The sequence below is a fragment of the Scatophagus argus genome, chromosome 19 (assembly GCF_020382885.2).
Source record: "Scatophagus argus isolate fScaArg1 chromosome 19, fScaArg1.pri, whole genome shotgun sequence".
Taxonomy (NCBI): domain Eukaryota; kingdom Metazoa; phylum Chordata; class Actinopteri; family Scatophagidae; genus Scatophagus; species Scatophagus argus.
The window spans coordinates 3478960-3504304 of record NC_058511.1 but is presented as its reverse complement, the minus strand read 5'-3'; the positions used below and the strand labels follow the sequence as shown (position 1 = coordinate 3504304).

Here is a 25345-nt window from a genome sequence, read left to right as displayed (position 1 = left end):
ACATTACTAAACTGAATATTGCATATGCTTTTTATGGATTTGTAATGGACCACAATGCATTTCCATTGAATGCTGCTTTACACAACTCATTAAGCAACCAAATACTGCATGTGATGTAAAGACTTACTGATTGATTGCAAAGAATAGTGGGCATTGTTTAGCATTTTATCCTGACAGAGTCTACATGTGCAAAAGAAAACACCTGATGTTTACTGACTCGGTGGAGCAGATTCAGAATATGATGTGCACGGTGCTGATTACATATTTAATGTGGTACATTAACAACACATCTGGGATCGTGGCGGTATGAAGGTAAAGAGCGCCGTGTTTACTCATGCACGCCAACTGGTTGCTGGGTAGCAAGCAGCAGCCAATGAATAGTTAATCAGTTGTGCATATTGTTGACGAAACCTCAGAAGGAAACGGTGACAGAAAGTAAATGTTGTTTATTGGTGACTAAATGTATCATCAAGTGGCCTTTTTTGCTTCAGTTCAACAATGTTTTTATGCATGTTCATGCATGTCAAGATGAGTTATATAGAGAGCCTGTTTAAAGGGGCAATACACAGGAAGTTCAAGCACTGTTGCATTATTTACCCTCTCTGCTAGCCTTGTCATTACATGCAGAAATTTAGCTTAATTTGGCTTCTTTTGCGTTGTTTAAGTGGTTTGCTAACTAGTGAATCCAGCAGGGATGAAACGAGCATGGGGGTATTTTATTCAAGTAGAAGTCCTGTTGGCCCCCTACTGAGACAGGATAAGACTGATTTTGACTGTTCGGCTTTCTGTCTCATGTGAGATTCATCTTCGTGGCTGCATTACTAACTCAGCTGTCCCTTAAACCATCCACTGAAACCATCCTGTATTCACAAGCCAGATGTAGCTTTAACATGGATCAAGTAGGATGTAAAGCTGACACCTGAGGGGGAAGTGCGTGCTCTTGTGTGTTTACCTTTGCCCTGGCAGAAGTCCAGCATCAGGATGGTCTGCAGCAGCGAGTCAGTGTTGAGGGTGAGGTCAAACTCCGGGCCTACTTTTGGCTCCAGGGCCCCTTTCACCCACTGATCCTGAGACGATGTCACCCTCTTGATCAGGGCATCTGAGATCTACACACACACACGCGTAGGTTAGTTGACTTGTGCACACATTTCCATGTCGTAGAGCATGAGAAAAGACCTGCAGAGTCAATCAAACGCAGGAAATGAGCGCATCTACATTTCACTATGCTTGCAATGCTGTGGTACCCTCCCTTCATGCAGAGCAGCTCCACTGTTCTGGGATCTGTTCCATTAGCCTGACTTCATTACATTGTGTCTGACAAGTGAAATGAGGCAGGCGTTAATGCAGTTCAAATATTTAAGGCAAAGAATTAGGCCCCCTCATCTGCTAGTAAGAGCTTCACTGCCTCAGGAAGAAAGAAAAACAGTCAAGTGAAAAACATGAGCCGACTATTTGGAAATTCATCCTCGAGCATTAAAACGTAAATTGCTTCATTTTGCCACTTTAGATTAGTTGCACTGTATTTATAAATGTTCCTGAGCTTACATTTAGCAGCAGTTAGTCTTAAGAGCCTCTAGTTAGGATTCAGGCTCTGGCAACCATAAAGAACGACATAATCAATACGTTATAAAATATTCAGATGAAATGGAAGCAAGGGAAAGTGCGTGTGTGTGTGTGTCCCTCAGGAGTGTCTTTGATCTCTATTTCATCACTTCCTTTCACCTTATTCTATTTCTCTCTTGCTGCTTCTCTGCGGGAAGCGAAATGATTCATAACCAGAAGCAGAGACGTTACAGTTTCATCTCAAAATTCATTCGAATTCAAAACGGCCATAAATGTAGCTAAGAGGTCAGAGAAGTTTACTGTATCTGTTGCTCGTCTCAAACTCTTCATACAGGCTGCTTTGCTCACATGCATCTTGGCCGAGCAGCTAATCTCACCTGTCACTCAGACCATCGAAACCTCACACACATTCAAAAATAAGCTCACGTTACTCGTGTTTGTGTCAGTTTGACTCCAGGTGAGTATAAAAACTGTAATAAGAGATAGCAAAAAAAAAAGGTTATTTCCTGATCACAAAGCAGAGCAAATAAAAATCCAACGTCTAATTGTGTGTGTTTTAGAGCCGAAGTCAGGCGGAGGTCGTGTCATTCGTTCGTTTATGAAGACTTGGACAAGAAGCACAAAGCTGATTAAACAATGCGTGTTTTATTTGAAACGTTATTCTAAGTGGATGCATGTGTCACACTTGACCTTTTTCTGTTTGACCTAACATGCATGGATCAATAACTATTGATCAGCTATCAAGGACCTGAGCCTGCTGATAACCTAACCTGTCAGCTCAATTAAAAATAAATCAGTAGCAGTATTAGTAAAGCAAATCAGATGCATCCTGTGTTGGTGTGTGTGTGTGTGTGTGGGTGTTGTTTTCCGTTATTCTCAAGTCTTCTGACTGTTCACTGTTTTTAGCTGCGCTGGCGTCAGAGACATCAGAGGCTCCCTGCAAAGCTGATTTCTCCTCTAAAGCTCAAAGGAAACCAAAAATCTTCACGCCTCCTCCTTCCTTTCAACTTTCACATCCACATTTTGGGTCATAAATACAGAAAAAGTAAGTTTTTTTTCCCTTCCAAATGTGCAGACCCCATTCAGCGTTTGCTTCGCGTCTGATCTCTGAAATTAAAGTCTTAACTCGTGAAGTTTCAAAAGAGAAGGCCGATGTTTGTTTATCTTTTTCATGATGATCTGCAATTTCCCTGCAGAGACTCAAATCAAGAATGAATTAATTTTGCAACAGACTGGTATTTAGTTTTCCACGTAACTCTGCTTATTGTTGTTTTACATTTTTATTTCATTTTTAGATCAGAAATTGTACTGCGTGTTAGTAATTGTTGGTTTAGGTTTCTTCAGGGACCTTCTCCATGAAGAACTTTTGATTTAAATTTCTCATATAAACTGAAGCATAACTTGGGCTACACAAACTCAGACAAGAGAGGTGAAGTGTGGACGTTTGGATTCAGCCTCACACTGATACAGTCTCACGCACAGCAGGTCAGATACCTGGAGGAATCCACTCGGGTCGTTCTCTTTGAGGACTTCCAAACAGTACTCCATCATGCCGGTGGTCTGACGTAGCTTCATGGTGCAGTGGGTGATCTGATCACGCACCACCTGACAAAGACACACGTTGGAGAACTTAGATGTTACAAGTTAAGGGACAGAGCAGGGCTTCTTTTATGTTCCTGATGCTTTAAAACCTCAAAAAGAGCAGCATTAGACCCAGTGAATCCAAACAGACGAGTTTGCCGTCTGCCTTGAATGGAGACAACAAAAATTACTTACACAAGTCCAAAGGGAGTCTCAGCTACAGAGCTCAGTGACAGGAGTCAAAAAATGGAAAACTCAGGAGATGATCAGTCACAGTGTACGCAGAAATGGGCTGGTACCAAGTGGATATTAGGAGGCCAAAAAACAGTGTAATTAGGGAGCAGCTGTGCAGATGGATGAGGAGCAGGTGATTGGAGCTGGTGAACAGGTGAGTTAGTGGAGTTAGTGGATGGCAGCTAACAGGAACATGTTATCAGCCTTAACCTCACTCCAGCTTTCACACACACACACACACGGTCTCTGCTGGCTAGGAGAGGAATAAGATTTGGACGGGTGTCACAGCCAGTCGTTCAGGGCTAATTGAAACTCAGTGAAGTGTCAACGCCTTAATAGCCTTTTGTTTACATTTCATAATACCTGCTCTGCACTTCGGCTGATCACTGATCTTTGACTGTCTGCACAACGTACAACTGATACATGTATCTTATATATATTGTACATGCACACTGTTTAGACAAATGTTTTGGGACTTCTCAAGTCAACTTATTCCACACCAAACTCATCCAACCATGTCTTTATGGAGCTTTGCTTTGTGCACTGGGGCACAGTCATGCTGGAATAGAAAAGGGCCTTCAACAAACTGTTGCCACAAAGTTGGAAGCATAGCATTGTCCAAAATGTCTTGGTGTGCTGAAGCATTAAGATTTCCCTTCACTGGAAGTCAGGGGCCCGAGAACAAACTGCTGACACAGCCACATAAAGAAATGGAGGCCAGAGATTAGACAGAAAACATCCTGTGATGTCGGTGAATCCGTGGTAATTAATTATACCGTTAACTAATGGCCGCCTAAACAATTTAGTGAGTTAATTAGACGGGGTCTAGAAAATAAGCCCCCTCATTTATTTGGTAGTTACTGAGATCACAGTTAATTATTCACCTGTCAAGTGCTGTATAAGCACGAGTATGAAGAGCGTGTCAAGTCAACTGAAAGATGATAAAAAAACAACCTACATTGTGTGTGTTGGTCTTTAATGTCTTAGGAGCCCGAGAAAAGAGAAGTTTCAGTCATGATCATAACTATCTTAACTTCTGTATTCAATTAAATCAGGTTGCATCATTTTTTTGTATTTTAGACACTTTGGTTGTGTATGTATAAAAAAAGTGCTTTATAGCTGCTGTACATGTCTTATTTAGCATTAAAATCTGAATCAGAGGTCAGTGAAAGCTCATTAAATCGGGTTGTAGCTATATGTCGCCTTAACACCAGCATGCAGCTGGACACTAAAATTATTTACCAAGAGGAAATTAGCTTTTCAGTTCAGCTTGGCTTATCTCGTGTGTAAACGACGTGAAGTGTGAAGCCTGAGCAAATCTGGGATTTATTTCAATTTCCTTGCGTCCCGCTGAGACGAGCCGTCAGATCCCTCCCACTCGCTTCTGCAGGTCGGGATGAAGGGCTTTTTATTCCAATATGTTCGTACGTGCGTATAAAATGAATCTGAGGGTGCGAATATGAAAGCCTGTTAATGCAAACCCAGATTTGAGATACCAGGCACGCTGCTGTCATGACTCACAGCCTCTTCATCACACTGAACTGCATGTCAGACCGTGTTTAGGAGGTTTTGGAGAGCGAGTGCACAGCTGCACAGAAAAGCAGGATGCAGAGAAACACAAATGGTCGGTGTGCTCGTCACTGGACTTTCTTATGCTTTTGTTTTGTCACTTTTGAAAGCAACATTGCTTCAAAACGTGTGCTTAAAAGGCTTGTGTTTCGGCTGTCACATCTAGAGATAGAACTCAACATCACAAAACTGGTCGATCTAAAATATAAAGAAAAATTGAGATTAGTGGCTTCTGACTTTAATAACCGAGATCGGATGAATCTTAATCTCATTCATGGAAGGACTCAGACACACACTCATCTGTACGAGTTAGAGCGAACTGAGCACTAATCCATCAGCTGCTGGATTATGGATAAGACTCCAGTGAGTGTGTGTGTCTTTGTAAGGACCTTTAGAGTCAGGATGTTTTTGAACGTGGGTTTAATTGTTAAAAGCCGGACATTTTAAGTTCTCCAGAGGGCTTGAGTGAGATTTAGACGTTGAGGGACCGGAGTTACACGTGTGATGGTCAGCCTCAGGAGTGGCAGGTAAAAGATTTACCTCCACGTTCCTGTAAGATTTTCAGCACCAGACATTCTGTTATTGTTTTATTACTTCTTGTGTTTTCACAGTATTTTTCTTCCCCTAAATGCCGCACGTGTTGTCAAGCTGGTGAACGTGTTTTCGTTATTTGTAAGCATTTTGTCTGCTCACATGTGTTTCCTCAGGGCCACCGTACTCCACACATCAGACTCACACGAAGCGTAACACAAACTTTAGCAACGACAGTTCAGCTGTGAACAGTAATAATCAAAAGTAATTATTGTAAACACTTACAACAGCGTGACAGTGCTAATAATTTTGTTTAAGTACCATCAGTGAGTATACAGTACAATACAGTACAGTGGGTATTATTGGGTGTTCTTTGAAGGTAGAAACCAAAATATGTTGCTTTTAACGGATTACGTTGTGGTTTTGGTGAATTTTATAAACATCTGCCTTTCTCTGTGTAGACACAAACACAGAAATATCATCTTTTAAAGCCTGGACTTCCACTTATCCTTTTAAGTGAAAAGCTGTTCTGATTTTTTGCAGCTCGACTTACGTAACTTACAATTACGTCTGAAGTCATCTGAGAACGAACAACACAAGCTGCGAACCGAGAGCTGTGGATGTAGTGTGAAAACGGAAATGAATGTGTTAGTTCAGTTTCCAGGTTCAGATCAATTTTGCGCAGTAAGACACATTCTTTAGACATTAAGACATCTTCTTTAGTCTCAACATGAATAGCAGCCCATAATTTAAAAAGATAAAAGGTGCCCTGAGTGGTCATTCATGCAAAAATGCGTTTTGGTTTATCTTCAAGCGGCTCTTCTTCTCTGCAGCTCCGTCACAGCCTCCAGCTCTTTGCCCTCTGGCTAAATCTCAATCCCCAGCCTGCAGATAATCACAACAGCTGTCCTTGGGGCTTCCATCCAAACTCACCCCTCCCTCCACCCGCCATCAGCCAGACGGTCAGTCGGTCGGTGGGCACGTTGAGGCTGGGCAGGCCTCCATGTGATCCTCTACAACTTCAGAAAACCCTCAGCGGTGGATTTACAGTGGAAGTTTAAAGTAAAAAAAAATAGACTGTAAGACAGAAATCAGGAGTTTGGGAGATGCCACAGTTTCTTTGTTGAAAGATATATTTTCTCATTGGCTTCTTACTGTATTTTTTGTCAAAGTTAAGAGCTGGTTCTTCCACACGAGAGATTTTGCTATTTTGTTTGTGCTCCTCACACGAATTTGAATTGGGTGGAAAACAGACGGTTCTGCCTGGTGTTGAACAGCAGAAACCCAAATCTGATGACAGCTGTTGGTCACTTGTAAAAATATGTGAACTGTTACTGTAGATTTTATTATATAACTGAGGACGTTTATTTCCCACTGGCTTCTCGATCATTTAGTCATAAATATTAAATGTTAAAGACAAATACCAAATAAGTTTTCAGAGGCTTTAAAAAAGTGCTCAGGATATTTTTGATGTGAAGTTATTTTGAAAACTTTCACAGTTTTTATTGACTATGATGAGTGCAGAAAGAAGTGCTGGAACAGAAAGAACGTGATTGCAGCTGTGGATGTCAGGAGTGGATAAACAGGAAAATAAAGCCAAATTTTAATGCCATTTGTCAGAGTCAGAGACCCTGAGAGCTCGGCCGGCCGTACCTTCAGCTTGTACTCCTTCTCCTTGGTGACTTTGGTGAGCAGTTTGGCTTTCTGTCTGGTCAGCGCCTCAATCAGAGAGTCGCACTGTGCTACGAGACAAGCCTCGAACTCCACGCCGTTCTCCTAAAACGACACGAACACGCCATCTGAATGCCATCACAAGTTTGCACATAAAATTAAATAATAACTAATAAACTAATAAAATATGCACCCGTGCAGCTCAAACAGAAACTTAATTGGCAACAATGAATGCAAAAAAATCACGCTTCTCAGATGTGAGCATTTGCTGATTTTTCTTAATTTTTCATCATTTTTTTTGAGGCTTAAATGGCTGGTTGGACAAATCACATATTATGAAGGTGTCTTCTGAATAACAGTGGCAGCGTTTCAAAGTGTGATCAGTCAATTAATGTAAACAATAATCAACACATTAAACCCTGATGAAAACAATCTTCGTATAAAACAGTTCAAAACCAGCTCCATCTTAAGCTGCTTACACATTTACACACGAGTAATAATAAATATAACATATAATAGGATATGAATGTCTCTGCATTTTCATTAATTCAAAATAGAAATAATAAAATCATCACAGGGACTAAAATAGATCCGTGGGTGTATTTTGTGTCATTTAGCAGCACAGAGCTGCTTTGTGTTTGTTAATTTAACACCCACATCCTTTTTTATTTCTATTTTTGTTTCCACCACACAAACAGGATGAATCACTTCACATGAATCACGCATCATATTTACACTCTGTTTGTACAACCGCGACACTCGCCAGCATTTTCCCCCATATTATCATAAAATACAATAAAATACACACAGAGCATGGCCAAATGTATGTGGACGCCCAAATTACCGCCATGTGCCCTCCACTCCTCTGGGAAGGCTTTCCACGGGATTTACTAACTTTCAGTTGGTACAGTCAGTTAATTCAGAGGCCTTGCTGGTTCTGCAGGTCTGCGTGCTGTGGTCACAGCACTTGGCAGGTCATGAAGGATCCACAGGTGTATTTTATCTCTACACAGACAATGTGGAGATGAGGTACAAGATGGCAGCAACTTCCTGTCAAGCTTCCTCTGCTGAGTTATGCAGTTTGAATCTATAAGAGGATGTTTGTTCCTCACTCCCACGCTTTTCCCTCTCTTTATCCATCCATCCATCCATCCATCTCTCTCCCTGCTCTCTGACTCACATGGAGCAAAGTAGTGCTAAGAGTATTTTTTTTATCTTTTGCTTGAATGCAATCCTCTCTTCATTTTGCAATAAGACTCTTAATGCCTGCTTGTGCCTGCCAGTGCTGACTGCCAGTGTACGTTCTGTGTTGTTGTGTGTAAAAGTGTGTGCATGACTGGCACATGTTATGTGAGAGATCAGCTGTGCACACACACACACGTGCACACACGCCACACATTTGGCTGATATGGTTTGTTTTAGTTTAGTGATTCAGTGGATTTACGTCCCTGCTGCACAGTGTGAGGAGTCCAAATGTTTCTCTGTGACTGATTTATTTGGAGCTTATTGCCCATTACCAGCAGGCTCCCAAAAGCTAAATGTATTTAGTCTGGAAAAACATCAGTGGGGATGTAAGTTATGCAAAGACCTGCACATGTGGAGGAAACTGATCAGGCATGGGTATCGGTTCTGGAACAATCTCGCACAGCCAGACCTTCATGGAGATCCTGAGACCAGAGGAATCCTGAGGCAGCCTTGTGATTGGCTGTCAGTTTGTAGACAGCTGCTTTCAGAAAAGATGCCTCTGGTCTGAGCGAAATCCAGAGGTGTGTTCCTGTTCCACCTGCTAAAAATCAGCATACTAACTGCATCCAGTCTGTAATATATACTTTATAGCATTTTTATAGTGTGCTGTCTTAAGAAATCAATATGATGAGCAGGAAATGCTTCCAAGATCCTTCTTCAGATCAGTTCACTGTTGTTTTATAGCTGCACTGCATTCTGGGCTACTGAGGCTGATATTAGTGGGGAAACTGGTATCCGCGTCTTCTATTTTGAATTCCTCCCAGTACACACAGGACTCGTCACTGATGATCTGACAACAAAAACATTTCATGCCATCAAACCCAAAACTGTCCTGACATCTCTCAGCATTACCTGTATCTGCTGAAGCATGTTCTTGAGTTGAACCAGGAACTCCTTGGCATCTTTAGCTCTGTCGGAGACACCGTTCAGGGCCTGGGAGAGCTGGCACTGCAGAGGCACACAGAAAGAACAAAAAACTTATTACTAACTTATTTAAACACATGAAAGTGGATGATGTAAGGCCAAATACAACCTGTTTGTGGGGCTGTTTTTTAGGAATTGGGCTCGGCCTCTAACTCCCAGTGAAGGGAAATCTGACCAAAGATTAGTATTGTCCAAGACATTTGTTGAAGGCCCTTTTCTATTCCAGCATGACTGTGCCCCAGTGCACAAAGCAAAGCTCCATAAAGACATGGTTGGATGAGTTTGGTGTGGAAGAACTTGACAGGGATGATGCTGAATCAAAGCTTCTCTCCTTCTAGGACAAACCGGTACAATCAGTGACACAGAGGAAGAGGCTTTGAGGCTTTTCCTAAGATGTCACTTATGTAATCATTGAACCCAACTGGACCCATTCTCGCTGGATGCTCAGATTAAGTCTGATCCTGGACCAGAGCAGCGCAGAGACTCTGCATTGTCTTAATAATACAGATTAACTTTATAATCTTGAGTAGAGTCTAGAATATCCATGCTGAGATTGGAACAGCGTCACTTGTTAAGCTTTCTTTATACTGTAGCAACAAATAAATACAACAACAAATAAATAACATGCGCATTATTTAGATCATAATTGTTGCATGAGAGCATTTAAAACAAGATTCAACGAATGAATCGCGTTTTAAAATCATTCAGTATTTTGAAAAGTGTCACCGTTCACACACACAAAGCGTGTCTCCGCAGTATCTTCATTACAAGGCAAACGTTTTGCCAGCGAGTGCTCAGCTCTGAGTACTGAGACTAATGCGTTTGACACTCTCTGATCCCCCCTAAATTGTCTCTATTTACTGTCTCTTGAATGGAGCGCTTCCCCCAATTTTCTACCCAATTTCCATAGAGCAGCCATAGGGGACAAATATTGAAAATGTAGAAATATTCTCTGTTTGCATGTACTCCTGATTTGACGCTGGTAAAAACTGAGTCGGGGAGCAACAACAGCTCGTCTAAAACGAGTTTGATGGCGAATGTTTTTGGTTGATTGAATAATCTCATTTTATTGGTCACCAGTTAATTTCCAGGCATAAAATGTAATCAGAATGCAAGACACTCTTTCCAACCCACCCCCAACTGAAAAACACTAAATCATTTCAAATATAAGCTTATCGTTGTCTGTTTCTTGGTGTTGCATAGATAATTTGCATGTTGAGAGATGAGCAGCGGCACAGAAAATGACGACGTGCTTTGTATCTTAGTCCGGCAGCTGCACAGATAAAACACTGCTGGTTCAGATCAAACTATAAACGCAGGTTAATTAACACATTCAACCTCTGCGCTCCTGCTCTTCCTTCTCTGCACGTTTATAAGACATAATTCAAGTCTTCTGTTCAAGTCCAACCAGTGCAACGTCCTTCAAATGCAAAATAAAAGCCTGTAAATAAAAATAAATAAAGTGGATGTGCTTGGACTACACTCCCATGTTTAATCAGAAGATTATTTCAGAGAAGGTTCTAAAATGTTTAAAAAAACGGGTTCTCTTGGTTTTAATGCCCTTTATAATGTTTTATTGTGTGGTGTTGGCGGATTGGCCTCCACTCTGATGCTTCATTTCCTCATTATAATGAAGTATTTTCCTCTAAATGTAAGCTCTGTGAGGGGGTTGAAAGGTTTTTGCAGGAGATGAATTTAGGCACAAAGTCTTTGCGATATCTTAAATTTTACACAGTGTTTGTTAAATTAAGATGCTCGTTGGACATTAAAAATTAAACTCGGCGGAAGTAGCACATACTAATGTTAATAAATAAGTAAATAAATAAAGACACACTGAAGACTTTGGTCCAAATCTTTGGAGGTGAACGGATAAGAAGGGACAACATGTGTGTGTGTGTGTATGTGTGCATCAGTCATTGGCAAATAAGAAAAGACAGGACAAAGGAAATACACACTGTTACACACATGTGCCAAGCTGTGATGAATCTGCTCCAGTGTTGCCACACCAACATTCCCCACCTGCTCCTCTTTTTTGAACACACACACACACACAACCAGAAAGCGATAACATGAAGTGGGCGCCCGTTGTTTTTGTTACTAGACTGGTACTGGTGTCATCATCACATCAGATTTGAAACTCATGCATGTGATTTTTAAAAAGAACACAGCAGCTCTGCATTAAAGAAACTCAACTCCTCTCTCTTTTAACTGTAACAAAGCACTGAAAAAGGTTTTTAAAATAATCAGTAATCATTCTGTCATCTCCTGGTCTTTACTGATGACTGGTAGCTCTAAGTTGATATAATGCACGATCTTTTACCTGCTTTGGAGAAAGCCTTTGGCCTCCTTCCTTCAAAATATGCAGTTAAAACAGTCATTGGTCAAAATGTCAATAAAACAAATATGTGGTTATATGTTAGAGAATAATTTAATGATTAGTGAATGATGAAGCACTATGCACATTCTGAGTTTAATGTGAATTAACATCATCAGCGCAGGATCAATTTTCCTTATTACGGGTACTGATTTTCATGGGTTTCTTTTCTGTCACTGCTGCCTTGGTTACAGATGAAAGTAAATCTCCCACCGCATAGTCGGTGCTCTGTATGCATAATCCCCTCTGCACATCTCCACAATAACCACTCTACCCCCACCCCCACACGACACACACACACACACACACACACACACACACACACACACACACAGTGATCTTATCGCCGTCCACCCCCTGCGCACGTGTTGTCCGGAGTCATGAGGAGGGACGTGTGGAGGTCATGGTTCACAAATCAACCCAACCCTTCTGTGGTGTTTCTCACTGCTCCTCACCAAGAGGCCATCTGGCCCAGCAAGCTGTCTGGCCTGTGTGTGTGTGTGTGTGTGTATTTGCATTGCATTGCCAAGATGCTAACAAGGAGATGACGGATGTGCCATACGAGGGCCGTCCTGGCACACCCCCTCCTCTCTCATTTGTGCTGTCTGGTTTCTTTATTCATGCCGCCCTGCTCGTCGGGTCAAAGTTCTGAGCTGCGTCCACCCACCTGCCTTTAATTCATTCACTGATTTCTTTCTGTCGTTTGTCGGTGGAGGAGAGCTGGAGTCTCTCCCAGCAAGGCAGGCTGTGAGAGGGTTTTTGTCAAGAGAAGTTGTGTTGTTTCTTTGTTTAATCAGATGAAGCCTCTTTGACTTGAGCGGAGACCACAACAATGAATGCAACACAGACAGAACACGTGTCTCGTGCCACAAAGGAGCAGTTAGTTGCCAGTAGAGCAGCCTGTTTGCCTCCTTGAAATTGCTTTAAGAAGGAAAACAATTTTATGACACCAGTGACTTAACTTTAGTGCCCCAGGAGACGCTGATATATATGATATATAAATGTCATTTCTGCATGTTGAAACATGGGATAAATCAGTCTGAAATGTATGCAGTTCACGTAAACTACAAGCAACTTGTAACTGTAGGGCTGCACAACACAGAACCACATTCACTTTTCATTCATTTTATCTCATCTCAGTATGCCCACGAGGTGTTAGCTTGGACACCCTGCGTGTCTTTTAATCTGATTTACTCCGAGGAAATACAACCGCAAAAGAACCACTTAACATTACTTTAAGATGTTCAGAATTAAAGCTCAACGTGCGGTCTAATTAATTAGCTGTAATTAAGCAGTTGATCACAATGCCTCTAAACATCAACGGAGAGAAGCATTTCATTTGTCGATTTGCTGACTTTGAAGAGGCTCCAGTAAAATGTATTTTCTTTCACATTGTCCGTCATTGGGTTTTCCCAATTCTGTGAAATAACTCCTTAAGTTAACAAATGGTTTATTCTCACTGCACTAGAGGTCATGTAGTAAAATTAATCATAACTTGTTTTAAATTACGTGTTATGTTACTGATTTGCTGCATAAAAAGGTCAGTATTTAGTGGTTTTAAAAGCTCCATAGGACCCTTCTTCAAGCCAAGCCTGAATACGCTGTCACCACGATGTCCAGGTCTAAATTTGGCTCCAGTCTCAATGTGTCAACCTACAGCAGACCCCAGTGAAACTGTGTATAACAGTGTGGAAATGTGACAGGTCTGCCCTGCAGGAGGAGGACCAGCGAGCCGCTGAAGAGATTTGGGACAAAAGAACAGAATCGTGTAGAGAAAAAGGGAAACTGAAAGCGAAAAATAACAAGAGCGAAGATTCATCTGAGCGAAGATCAACGTGCCGGCGGAGCAAAAATGTACAATCGGAAATCCAATTTCTTCGCTCCGTTGTTTCTTTTGTTCTCCTCTCCTTGACCTTTTCCCATCCTTTATTACTCCTCCAAACAGGAGTGTCATTTTTCTTTTCCCCGCCGTCAGCACCCTTCAGCACTCTTCTCCGAGACAAGTGCTATTATCCCATTATCTTACTGTAGAGGACCATTTATTCAGTCTGTGACATTCAGTGACATTCGTGGAGGCGCAGCTGTGTGCTGATATGTTTGAGCTCAACAAATAGCAGGACGCTGGGGAGGAGGCAGCGCTGAATCCACCAGCGGCCGAAATGCAGGATGAGCGTTCCAAAAACCTCCCAACCCTGAATGTGTCGACATGTTCCTTTACAACAGCCCCATTGTGATGATCATAAATGGCTTAAGGTGTGATGTCGTACGAGCAGAAAAACGGACTCAGCGCCGAGAAAGAAGTTGATGGCACAGGTTTAAAGAGGGTGATAAATCAAACATTCAGCAGAGAGATTACAAAGTGCAAACGGTTTATGACAGAGATGCTGCGTTTTGTAGTGTGGTAATGCAGACTGCTTGTCTGCCTGATCGCCAGCCGGGACGGCGTGTGGTCCTCGAGACGCCCGCTGTGGCAGGAACTTCTACAAGAGACAGATTTCTGTCTGTATGTCTGTCTGTCTGTATGTGGACAGTTTTGCTCGGCGTGACAGTGTCACAGCAGTGCGGGATGCAGTCACAAAACTTTACAGGTGAGGTCAAAGCGAAGGTCGAGTTCGAAGCTGGTCGTGGTTATGAGGAACATAGTGGATAAATAAAATGTAAGTTTCTGCAAACCACAGATACAAACCCAGATGCTTTTAACAAAACATCTGCCTGTTTCCCATGCACCTGTGAGTGATTGATCCTAATATGGAATATATTATATTATACAAAAATGGATTATGTTGAGAGTTAACATTTGGTCCGATGCCGGAAATCTGTGGTTTGGTTTAGGAACTTGTTTTCAGCTGATATGTGCCTCAAAGGCTCCCCAGTTTAAAGTTCAACAGGTGGACGCTGAGGACAGTTGATCACTGCTGGACAGAAATAAAGCCGACTTTACTTGCTGAGGTCACTTTTCGACCAATCAGAGACGATTTTGACTTGTTAGTTTGAGCAAACAAAGATCATTTTCATGTATCCATTTTCACCATCCACTTAAAAAAACAAAACAGCATGGCCAAATTTGAATCCAGGGCGCTTTTGATGGATTGAAAGATGTTTTTCTTAATTTCTCATATGATGTTGAGTTACTTTTGGAAACGTAGCAGTTGTGGTGAGTAATCACAGAGAGCAGACGGGGGTTACTGTGAACCACAGGAGAACAATAGGCAGCTCTGGCGTGTTTGGCTGTCAGCCGGGGGAATGGTTGATGGTGGTGTTGACCTTGTCAGAATGACACCCAGGGGACACACAGAAGGGCCTGAGCCCCCTTGTGTACCTCCCTATGCCTCCCCTTTTATTCCTCCTCTGTCTCCGTTTCATTTACCCTAAAGACTTCTGCCTCCCTTCTTAAAGGGGATTTTGAACTGCTTCTGATATTTTTCTGCGTTTATGATCCTGAACATTTTCATGCCAAACAAAAAATTCCCAAAGAAGTACGTGGAGGAACACAGGGTTCCAGTCAGATGTTCTCCTTCCCTTCCAAACCTCTTTTTATGATGAAGAAAGCAGCCCAGGATGACTCTGCTTCTCCCGAAATAAAACCGCCTTCCTGGTGCGAAATCAGCTGAACGTAAAAATAGCACACTGGGTCAACACGTCGGACACACGAGGCACACACACACACACCACACGAAGAACCAGAGTGAATCCGTGGCAGATTGCAGGGGAAGTTTGGCTCGAGCCACTTCCTGAAATATTACGGAGGATGCAGCCGCCTCCACAGTCTCCGCTCTGAGCGTCGTGGCGAGCACTCACAGCTCTCTGCTGGGTGTCTCATATTCACCACGCATGTGTAAAAATCTCAGTCTTATTATTGTATTTTGTGTTTTAATATTAAAAACATACACAAAAACACAGAAAAAAATTTGCTGAATCTGACATTAGATTTTGTCATTAGAATCAGGATCGTTTAAAAATGCCACCATAAACAATAAATAACGTGTTGACCAAATTCGATACCGTATGTAATCAATCAACTGCACATCAAAGCCAACATGAGTGCTTGAGTTGCCAAAGCTGTAATTGCTATAAAAACGGAAATACAATTAAAATATAACTTTGTGTATAAGATTGCAATATAAATAACTCTGCGCCACCAGAGCAGTCAGTTTTCCTTCCATCAGTCTGGTCGACCAGTTGTGTATTGCAGGATTTGTGTTTCACATCTGGTGGAGGTCAAAACCAATCTCCTTTCCCCTTCCTCCTCTTCCTCCTCTTCCTCCTCTTCCTCCTCTTCCTCCTCTCATCCACCATCGCCCAGCCACCCAGTCCCATGCTGCTCTGCTGCACAGCCATTTTAAGGCAGAAACACTCCAAAATCTTGTGAAAAGCCTTCCCAGAAGAGTGGAAGCAGTTAGAGCTGTTAGCGCTCCATATTACTGTGTATTCAGAATATGATGTAATAGTCTCCATACTGTCCCAATACTTTAATACTTTTGTCTATGTAGTGTACACATTTGAGAATCAGATATTGTGGTGTCATGCCTTCTCTCTCCTGTAATTCACAGAAAACACAAACTAATGACGCAGAACGCCACATGCACCAAACGCATAAGACTGACAGCCATGTTTAGCAAGCGCAGCTCTTCCCATGTTCACCAGCCTGTTTTAGCATGCCAGCGGCTAACATTTGCTAATATTTGGTCCTGAAGCATTGCTGTTTGAACCACAGTTCATTCTAATCCATCCAGTGGTTGTTGAGATATTTCAGTCTGGACCAAAGTGGTGGACTATCTGACTGTCTGATACCTACAGCTGCACTGATGGTGTGACTGAAGAAAAAATACAACTTGGCTTCTGTGTTTTGTGTGTCGATAAGCCAGAAGGCCCATATGTAGAGCAGAAGTTACTCTTTATAGAGAGCAGAAAGCCTTGACTATTTTTAAAAGCTTTTTAACCATCTATACGCAAACTATCAATATTTATGGCGTATGCAGTTCAGTACTCTAACATGTCCGGTGCAGCCGTGCAAGGACAGTTACACCTCTGATGATGGTGTGTTGTTGTTTAGGCCTGCTTCTTCTCCCTGAGTCAGCACCTTTCATAGAGTTCACCTGACTGTACCTGACGTTTATGAGCCATTCAACATCACAGCATTAGCATAAGATGTGAAGTTCAAGTTCACCTTCATTTCCTTTACTTATCAATAAATCAAAAGCAAGTCCCTGCACATGCAGAGGAAGCCACTTCAAATGCTCCTGCTTGCTGTGATGAGACCCTTCACGGTTTGCCCACCCAACCAGAGCGCGGCACTCGCTGTCATGGACTCCTCCCCAGCGGCCTTAGCTAAACCGTAACAGGGATCAGGAGCTGCAGCCTGTCTGAATGAGCTCCTGGAGGGAGGAGGGAGCTTCGTTTAATCACCCTGAGTTTTCCTTGTGGGGGTGAGCTTCTGAGGAGAGAGAGCGCGGAGGCAACGAAAAGTGCCGCGGAGCAGAGAAGGACAGCCCCTCTAATCAATAATTGATCAGGGCATCGTCCACATTAATAAATGCAGAGGGTAGGTTTATTGCCCAGGGTGTAATTGTCATAAAACAAGTGCAAATTAGGTTTGTTGGAGAGGATAAATCTATTACATGCTATCATGGGACGCTGCGCATTTTTCTGTGTTCGCGTTCCAGAACTCTAACAGTTTATTTACTGTTACAGAACGTAAATGAAGCTAAAAAATTCATGGAGGCTGGCACACACACACACACACAGACAACTAACCTATAAGCATATACATCTGCTGTTTAATTTATTGCTCTTCCTAATGAATGGGCAGCCTCTTGTAACCATGGTAACAATGCTCATTGTTTCACTATCGCCTGTCCACGCTCTCCTCAGCGGCCTGGCATCAGCACTCACTTTGTTACCAGAAATAGATCACAAATACTCTCTCTCTCTCTCTCTCTCTCTCTCTCTCTCTCTCTCTCTCTCTCTCTCTCTCTCTCTCTCTCTCTCTCTCTCTCTCTCTCTCTGACACTCTCTCCTTCTCCTACACACACACACACACACACACTCACTGCTGGGTTAACACACAGCCTTCCTGCAGCCAGAGGAGGGGAAGTGCAGTAAAGTGTGCATTAACCTACATGCAGCACACAAGTCCAGCAGCACAGCCTTGAGTTACTGTGTGCCATCGTGTATGTGTGTGTGTCTGAGAGAGAGAGAGAGTGTGCGTGTGCTATGACATTGGGAAGGCTGAAATCTGTTAACATGGACGCATTATGGGGACGGAGCTCCCATGTGGGGACAGAGATCCAGGCCCAACAAGGTTACCCATTAATTTTAGGGTTAAGTTACATCACACGCCCTGCACCTTTAAATCCTTCGCATCTCACTTCTATGACACCATCAGATATGAAAATTGATGAAACAGCACTGGAGAGATATTGTCCTTTTTATTCACTCATTTTACATTGTCTACTCCTTTCACATCAAAACATGACACCTACGTTACCCATCATGCACCTGGTGTTTCAAGCGTGTCACACTAGTCCACAGCTCATGTAGCCTTGAGACACTAGACTGCAGCAGAGATGAGGAGTGGACTACAGAGGTCTGCTTTTCTAATTTATTCATTTTCAGACTTGTAGACTTCAGCCCCAGCCGACGCTGACTCAAGTGACACCACTTGGGGCAATTTGAGTTCATTCAGGCTTCACACTCCCTGAATCTTTCTTCAGCTGCTTTGCTACCAGCTGACATTCAGACCTGTTCATGGAGGTCTGTATACCTCTTGTATTCTTGTCGATTTAAGAATGATGTAACGTTCGTGTATGTCTGCTGGGAGGGGATTGCAGCTCATTTGAAGGAACATAATTGGATTTTTTGAGAGCTCATTCGGACTTGTGTGTTTCTGTGTGTGTTTATGGGCCTGAGGTAACAGGCAGGTGAAGCTGACCTGACACGGTCGGCGCGCTGCCATCTGGAATGAGGTTAGTCAGTCGGCACAGTTCAGCACTCGCTCTAAATCGCCTCACTGACAGCGTCTCTGAGAGATGAAAGCGTCTATTGGTGCGATAAAATTGTAGTAATTTCCTGTAACACGGCCTGAAGCGCTGAATTCATTTTCAAAGGACATATCAGACATTACACGGAAGACACCCGGCGGTACGCAGAGAAAATCAGTACAGTGTTTTCAACCTGTGGTCGTGTAAGACCTGACATGAGGTTGCCTGCTTTGTCTAACATGTACAAGTCGTTATTAAAACCGGCTCGGGCTCGCAGCTTCCTCTCCCTGCTCCTTAGCATAGAATAAGCCTTCGACATGAAACAGAAGCTGAGGTCGATGTTCATCACTGAACGGTCTCTCGTTTGACCATCTGAGGTTTGGGTTTGCAAAGCTCACTTTCTAACCTGCAATCTGACGGGGATCAGTCGCTGCTTCTCTGCCTTCAAACCAAAACCTTCCTCCTTCTGTGTCCCAAAATAGAAAAATCCGAACACTAAGCAGAAATAGAGTGCTTTTCCCCAGTGACATATCGAAACAGTGAGATCCTGTGAAGTTGATCTTATACTCAAATGCACAGAACATTGATGTATTATAGATCTGGCTATCATCACACAGCTCAGCACACGCACCGAGTTTCCGATCCACATGAAAGCTTCATGAGAAGAATCACGGATAACAGCAAACAGACAGCAGCTTGGGTAGTAACACGCTTGTCAAAATGTTTTGTCAGACGGACAACTAACAAGCGAGACTAAATGTTTACTGTCAATATTAAATGATGTAACACGAGGAGGAGCACTGATTCTGCTGACGGGGAATGGAAACTCGTTTCAGTTTACATGCCAAAGCCACAGGAGATAATCACAAAACACACGGCGCTTGTGAATGCTGCTGTGGAAGGTGCACATACAGTGCGATCTTTGTCTTGATTCTTCACTTTTGCTCTTCACGACTGATGCCAGAGTTGCATCACAGTCAGTGAAACTGGTGTGTGTTTCCCAGGATCAACAAGAGCTGGTACAAACCAGCCATTGTGTCTCCCACTTGTGTTAGCACACCAGAATAAACTTAATCTTAAAGTCTTAAAGTCAGCCACACACCCACTGACCATCTGCTTTTCTTGCATTCTCACCAACACAGCTTGGTGATTCCACCAAGTTTCTCCAATTTTTAAACTCTAAAGCAAAACCCACGACTTCAGTCCTGTCTGGTCTTCAGTCCAGTCTGGACTGAAGTCATGAATTATCAGTGAAATGGTGAAAGATTTTCACGGACACGCAAATAGTGTGGGAGGCTGAATGTGGAAATGAGAGAACAACAGCAGCAGCAGCTTTGTTTCTAAACCTCTACAGTTAAACTCTAGAACGAAAACCCCAGCAGAACAACGTGAAGATGAATCAGGAGACAGAAGGAAGAGGAAGGAGAGACATGACAGAATTTCTAAACGGCCTCCTGTCGCGGCAAATCAAAAATGCCGCTGAAGTTGGTGGCTGCGTTCAGCTCCCACATCACTCCTCACTCAGCGATGGCCCACTCTTTGAGCTACCACACAGAAATCTTAAAAAGCCACCAGGGCAAAGCAGAAGATAAGCTAACATCTCAGGGGGGAGGAAAAGGACCTATTTTGATCAAGGCTTATCTGCTAACATGCAGAAAGACACAAGCCTACACTTTGCTGAAAAAAAAATGCATTTACCGGAGAGGCAGATATGTTAAATCGCATACTGTTTGATCACTGAAGGTGTCTGGAAGCGAGAGAGTGTGTGGATTTTGCATTTTGCAGCAGGAGCGTGTGAAAGGTCTGTAGCAGATGAAGGGCGAGAAATAATGTTTATAAACTGCTAATTTCTTTTGCCAAATACATTTTGAGGGGAGAAGTAAGATTATGTTCTGCAGCAGCATGTTTTGTCCAGTGAAAGCAGTGCACACTACACAACGCCACAATATATATGACAGAGGTGCAGTGATTTTCAGACACTTCAGCGCTCAAATGTTAGCGTGGCAAACGATCCAATCTGCCCCTTTTAAAATGATCGGAAGATGACAGCGCAAACACTGAAACACACTCAGCAGGAGAACCAGCTACTCTGCATTTTAGGCCTTTAATATTTAACTCAGAGCAGCGGCAGAGCTAGTAGCTCTTATACTGGACTGAGCTAGGTCACACACACACGCACACGCTGAACTGCACGTGTGGACGCACATATGTGTGTATGTGTGTGAGCTTTAAATAGACCCTGTGTTTTCTGCTTGACTGATCGGGGGAAAGTGGATCAGTGTGTCTCCCTCAGTGAAAGTTCATCCGCTTCACTTATGCATATTTATGCCTTGTGAATGTGTGAGTGTGTGTGTGTGTGTGTGTGTGTGTGTGTGTGTGAGAGTGTGTGTGTGTGTGTGTGTGTGTAGCAGTGGGACAGTTAACCCCTCGGGGCTGCATCAGTGTTTGATTTACAACAAAAACAAAGATGATCCAAATGTCTTTCCTTGATTTCTTTCTTTCATTAGTGAATTATCAAGTATTGGATTTGCAAAGCATGAAACACACACACACACACACACGCAGTTAAAGCCCAAATACTGAAAGCAATAACTGACACGCCTCATTTGATGCTGCTATGGCCACTGCAGGCATCAGATTCAAAAGGCCAGCAGTACTTCAGAAAACGGTGGCTGTTCAGGCAAACATATAAACACACACAGCCTCCGTTTCAGTCCTCAGATGTGGTGAAGCAGTGAGGGATCATGGGAGTTGCTGCTGAAGATCGATCTGAGGTGACTCAGGCAGAAATGTTTACAGGGAGGTTTTTCTCACGTTCGCAGACGTCCTCCCTCAGTCTCTTGGTCTCCTTTAGACATTTAGCGTATCATACCTTATAGCTGGATTTGTTTTAGCTGTTCAAATGTGTTTTTGTTCTGCCTAAATTTACAGAAAGAATATGGCAGTTGGATACCCCGAATCCTAATGAAATTCAGTTTTTTCTTCTAAGTATCAAACATGAATATTTTCAATGATCTCAAAAATTCTGACTTCAGAAGAAGAAGACTAACAAAGCTGGGGGGGATGAAAGAGGAAGCGAGAGCTACCCACCACAATAAAAGCATCTCTGCAGTACTGATCTCTCTGAGTGACACTTCAGAAACTCAGCAGCCATTTGAAAGACGCACATGAAGGCTGGGTCTTGTTCCAAGTGCAGACCAGCAGGAAGGAGGACAGCCACTCATCGATCTCCCTCAACGTGAAGGACGCCATATTAACTGAGTGGCGGCCATTTCTTATTCATACACTGCTCATTACTTATCAACGCCCTCTCACTCCTGTACTCTGATGGGATTTTCACGGCCCATTTGTGGGACAGGGTGACGGGGAGAGGGGTGGTGCTAAGGAGAGGTGACTTAGTAAATGAGGGGGGTAGGAGAGAGCGTGAATAAGAGACAGCGAAGGAGATGCACAGAAGGTGAATGATGACGAGCAGAAGGCAAAGAGAAGCTGAAGGAGGAGGCTGAAACGTCAGATTAATGATAAATGGAAAGACCAGAGGCGTCCAATCACACAAAAAACACAAGAGACAGACAGGAAGATTAGTCCCAGTGACCCACTTAGCAGGAGACAGACAAAAATGGCTTTTAATTTACACGCAGGAAGTCTGACAGTAATGACCGTGATGGTGATGGCCTTATGAAATGCTGTGCTAAACACAGGAAGTGGTCTGATTGAAGAAGGGGCTTGTCAGACGCTGCTCCTGCAGTCTCTTGAGTACCAGTACCAGTAGTATTCATTTTCCTTTAAACCCATCAGCTTCCTGGGGGGCCATTTTTTTGGTTTTTACCATAATCTTATAGAATTAGCATGGTAATTATATGAGTTACAATACCGTTAAAATGCTACAAAAATCGCATCACTTCCTGCGCAGTTGAATCTGGGTTTTCTCCAGCATAAAAATAATTTCAAAAAATACAAATTAGTTAAAATGAAATTTTAAATAACCCCTAAGTTTTTAAATTTCAACAGCAAAGTCGACCTGACAGGAGTGAACTTGAGTTGACCCCGACGCTGCAGTAGACTTTTAAATTAATGAAAGAGTCATTAAAAAATGAATTAAACCACAAATCATTTTAATCACCCTCTAATGAAATAGGCGGGGGATTTTTGGCACAGGGAGGGGGAGGGAGGGACGGCCAAACTCAGAGTTATCACCAGGTTTGAGCCAAGTTTGGTCCCAGCAGGCTACAGGGAGAATAACTGATGACTTTTTAAAACAACAAACATTTGAATACTGGACACCGTCAGATTTTCAGTCTCCTACAGCAAAATTCATAAACCTCTGAGGAAACATGGCCTGCAGAATAACACATCACAATAAACTTAATCTCGCCTTCTGCTTCAGGCTTTTGTGTTGTTCACACGTTATTTTTGATCATCTGCACACCCGTAATATTTCAGAGTTTTGCCGAGCCACTTCATGGAAAAATGTTGCTTTTAAACCATCATAGTACCGACCATGACAAAGCTGCAAAATGTACTTAGAATAGCAAGAGTAAAAGTGCTTAAACCCATTCTGAGTGTTATATTTATTACATATTATTCATCAACACGAGAGCAGCATTTCGATGGTGTTAAGATAAAGCTAATTTTAACAGCTTTTATACTGTTGTAGCAGAGCAGAAGTAGATAGAAATATTCAAATATAGTAGCACGATTGTACTCAAATACAGTATTTGAGTAGTTTTTTCCACCACTGCTAATATGCATTAATGTCCTTTAAACAAGGCTTTTCCAAACCAGATTTATTCTAACTTGAATAAAAGCTCACTTTTAATTTGTAACCTTGATTCTGATCCTGATCCTGATCCTAATCCAGATCCTGATCCCGATCCTGCCCGAGGAGCTGCACCACACTCCTCCTCCTGCACTACACTCGCTAACATCACACACATCACACACATCACACATACAGATGTGGTACAACAGGAAACACAACGCTGCGCGACCTCTTCAAGAGATGACTCATCTTGCGCGCACGCACACACACACACACACACACACACTGGGGTTTTATGCCTGTAGGAACTATTTTATTGTGTGTTTTCTACAATTTGCCCCAAATTCGACACAATACAGCAAAGGTTGGTTTGTTTTCCTTTTCCCAAGACTCAGCCTCATACTGCAGCACCCCCACACACACACACACACACACATAATGCATTTAAGCTGATATAGGGTGATAGCTTGTGACTAATAACTTATGACTGATACAAGCGACTGAGAGCCAGTGAGGGCTGTGAGACTGTGGCTGTGTATTTTACCACATAAAAGAAAAACAAATGCCTAAATGACTTTAAGCCTTTTGGTTTATCTGAATCTGATGTGTGTGTGTGCGCGCGCGCGTGTATCAATCATCCTAACTGATGATACTGTCATCTAATTATGGCTTTAAAAGGCATTTAGACCTGATGTGTGTGTGTGACTGTGTGTGTATACGCGTGTGTTCGCTCACCTTGTGTTGCTTCCACATCACGGCCAGGGGTTTGATATCGTGCTTGGCGTGTTTTCCCTCCTCCAGGCACTTCGTACACACCGGGGCCTTGCAGCTGTAGCAGTACATGCTGAAGTTTTCCGCTTCGTGGTCCACGCAGGTCGCAGGTTTCCGCGCGGTAGCGGGTGGCTGCTGACCGCCGCCGCCGCTTACGCTCCCTCCTCCGCTCGCCGCACCTCCTCCTGCCGCTTGGTTCCTCGGCGGCACCAGGCGGTGCTTGGCCAGCGGACCGCGGGACGGGTGGCACCGCTGCTGGCAGGCGTTACAGTAGAAGACATCGCACTGCTCGCACATCACAGCCGCGTCCACCGGGTTGCGGTCGCACAGCTGGCACTTCACCGCGGTAGAAGAAGAGGCAGAAGAAGAAGAAGAAGAAGTGGAGGCGGCGGTGGTGCGGTTCTGTTGGTACCGCGCCACTATGGCCTCCATCAGCCGGTTCCGAGGGAAACCCCGGAGCCCCCGCTCGTCCAGGGAGACGCTCCTGTGACACAGAGGGCAGGTGAGGGAGCAGTGTCGGTGGTGGGTGGCAGGTGGGAACACGCGCACCCCGTTTGGAGATTTGAGCTGGCACGGCGTGTAGGAGCCGTATCCACTGTCCGTCTCGCTGTACAGACTCATCTTGTCCATGTCCAGATAGTCGTAGTCAGAGCTGCCCGACGCTCTGCTCTGCACCGGGGTCTCTCCCTCCGGGGTCTGGACGGTGATGTTCCGAGCACACGCCAGGCAGACATTGTGGGAGCACGGCAGCAGGATGGGCTCCTTGAAGAGAGAACCGCAAACGGGGCATTTTAGCTCTTCTTCCATCGCTCCCGTCTGTTTGCGCGGACCGGCGGGCAGAAGCAGCTTCAGCGAAAACACTCCAGCACCGACTGACGGGGACAGCTCCCTACGCGGCTCTGCGCAGGCGCACAGGGGGCGGGGATTGTGGGGCTTGTGGTTTGAGTTGATTGATCTGGTTAATTTAAAGGTCCTGAAACACCACAGATCTGCGTGATTGTCATCCCCAGTTTCCTTTGAAATGTGACACATAAGTAGTGTGCCAAGTACTAACAGTGTAAAGTCCTTTGGTTCTGAGTAAGAAAAGTTGCACCTGCTAAATACACTCTATAGACAAAAGTATTGGGACACACCTCTCAT

At 43.4% G+C, this 25345-nt stretch overlaps 1 protein-coding gene across 2 annotated transcripts in view; it reads right to left on the bottom strand.

Moving 5' to 3' along the window:
- Positions 1–25062, bottom strand: part of LOC124050184 (E3 ubiquitin-protein ligase TRIM9) — a 33889-nt gene extending 8827 nt beyond the window's left edge. For both annotated transcript variants that reach the window (XM_046372447.1, XM_046372446.1), the window contains exons 1-5: positions 24170–25062; positions 9247–9342; positions 7132–7254; positions 3058–3168; positions 953–1106 (exon numbers count right to left, since the gene is read on the bottom strand). In XM_046372447.1, coding sequence (XP_046228403.1) covers positions 953–1106; positions 3058–3168; positions 7132–7254; positions 9247–9342; positions 24170–25012 — 1327 coding nt within the window. In that variant the 5' untranslated portion in view covers positions 25013–25062. The remainder of the gene's footprint in view (positions 1–952; positions 1107–3057; positions 3169–7131; positions 7255–9246; positions 9343–24169) is intronic.
- Positions 25063–25345: the final 283 nt, after the last annotated feature.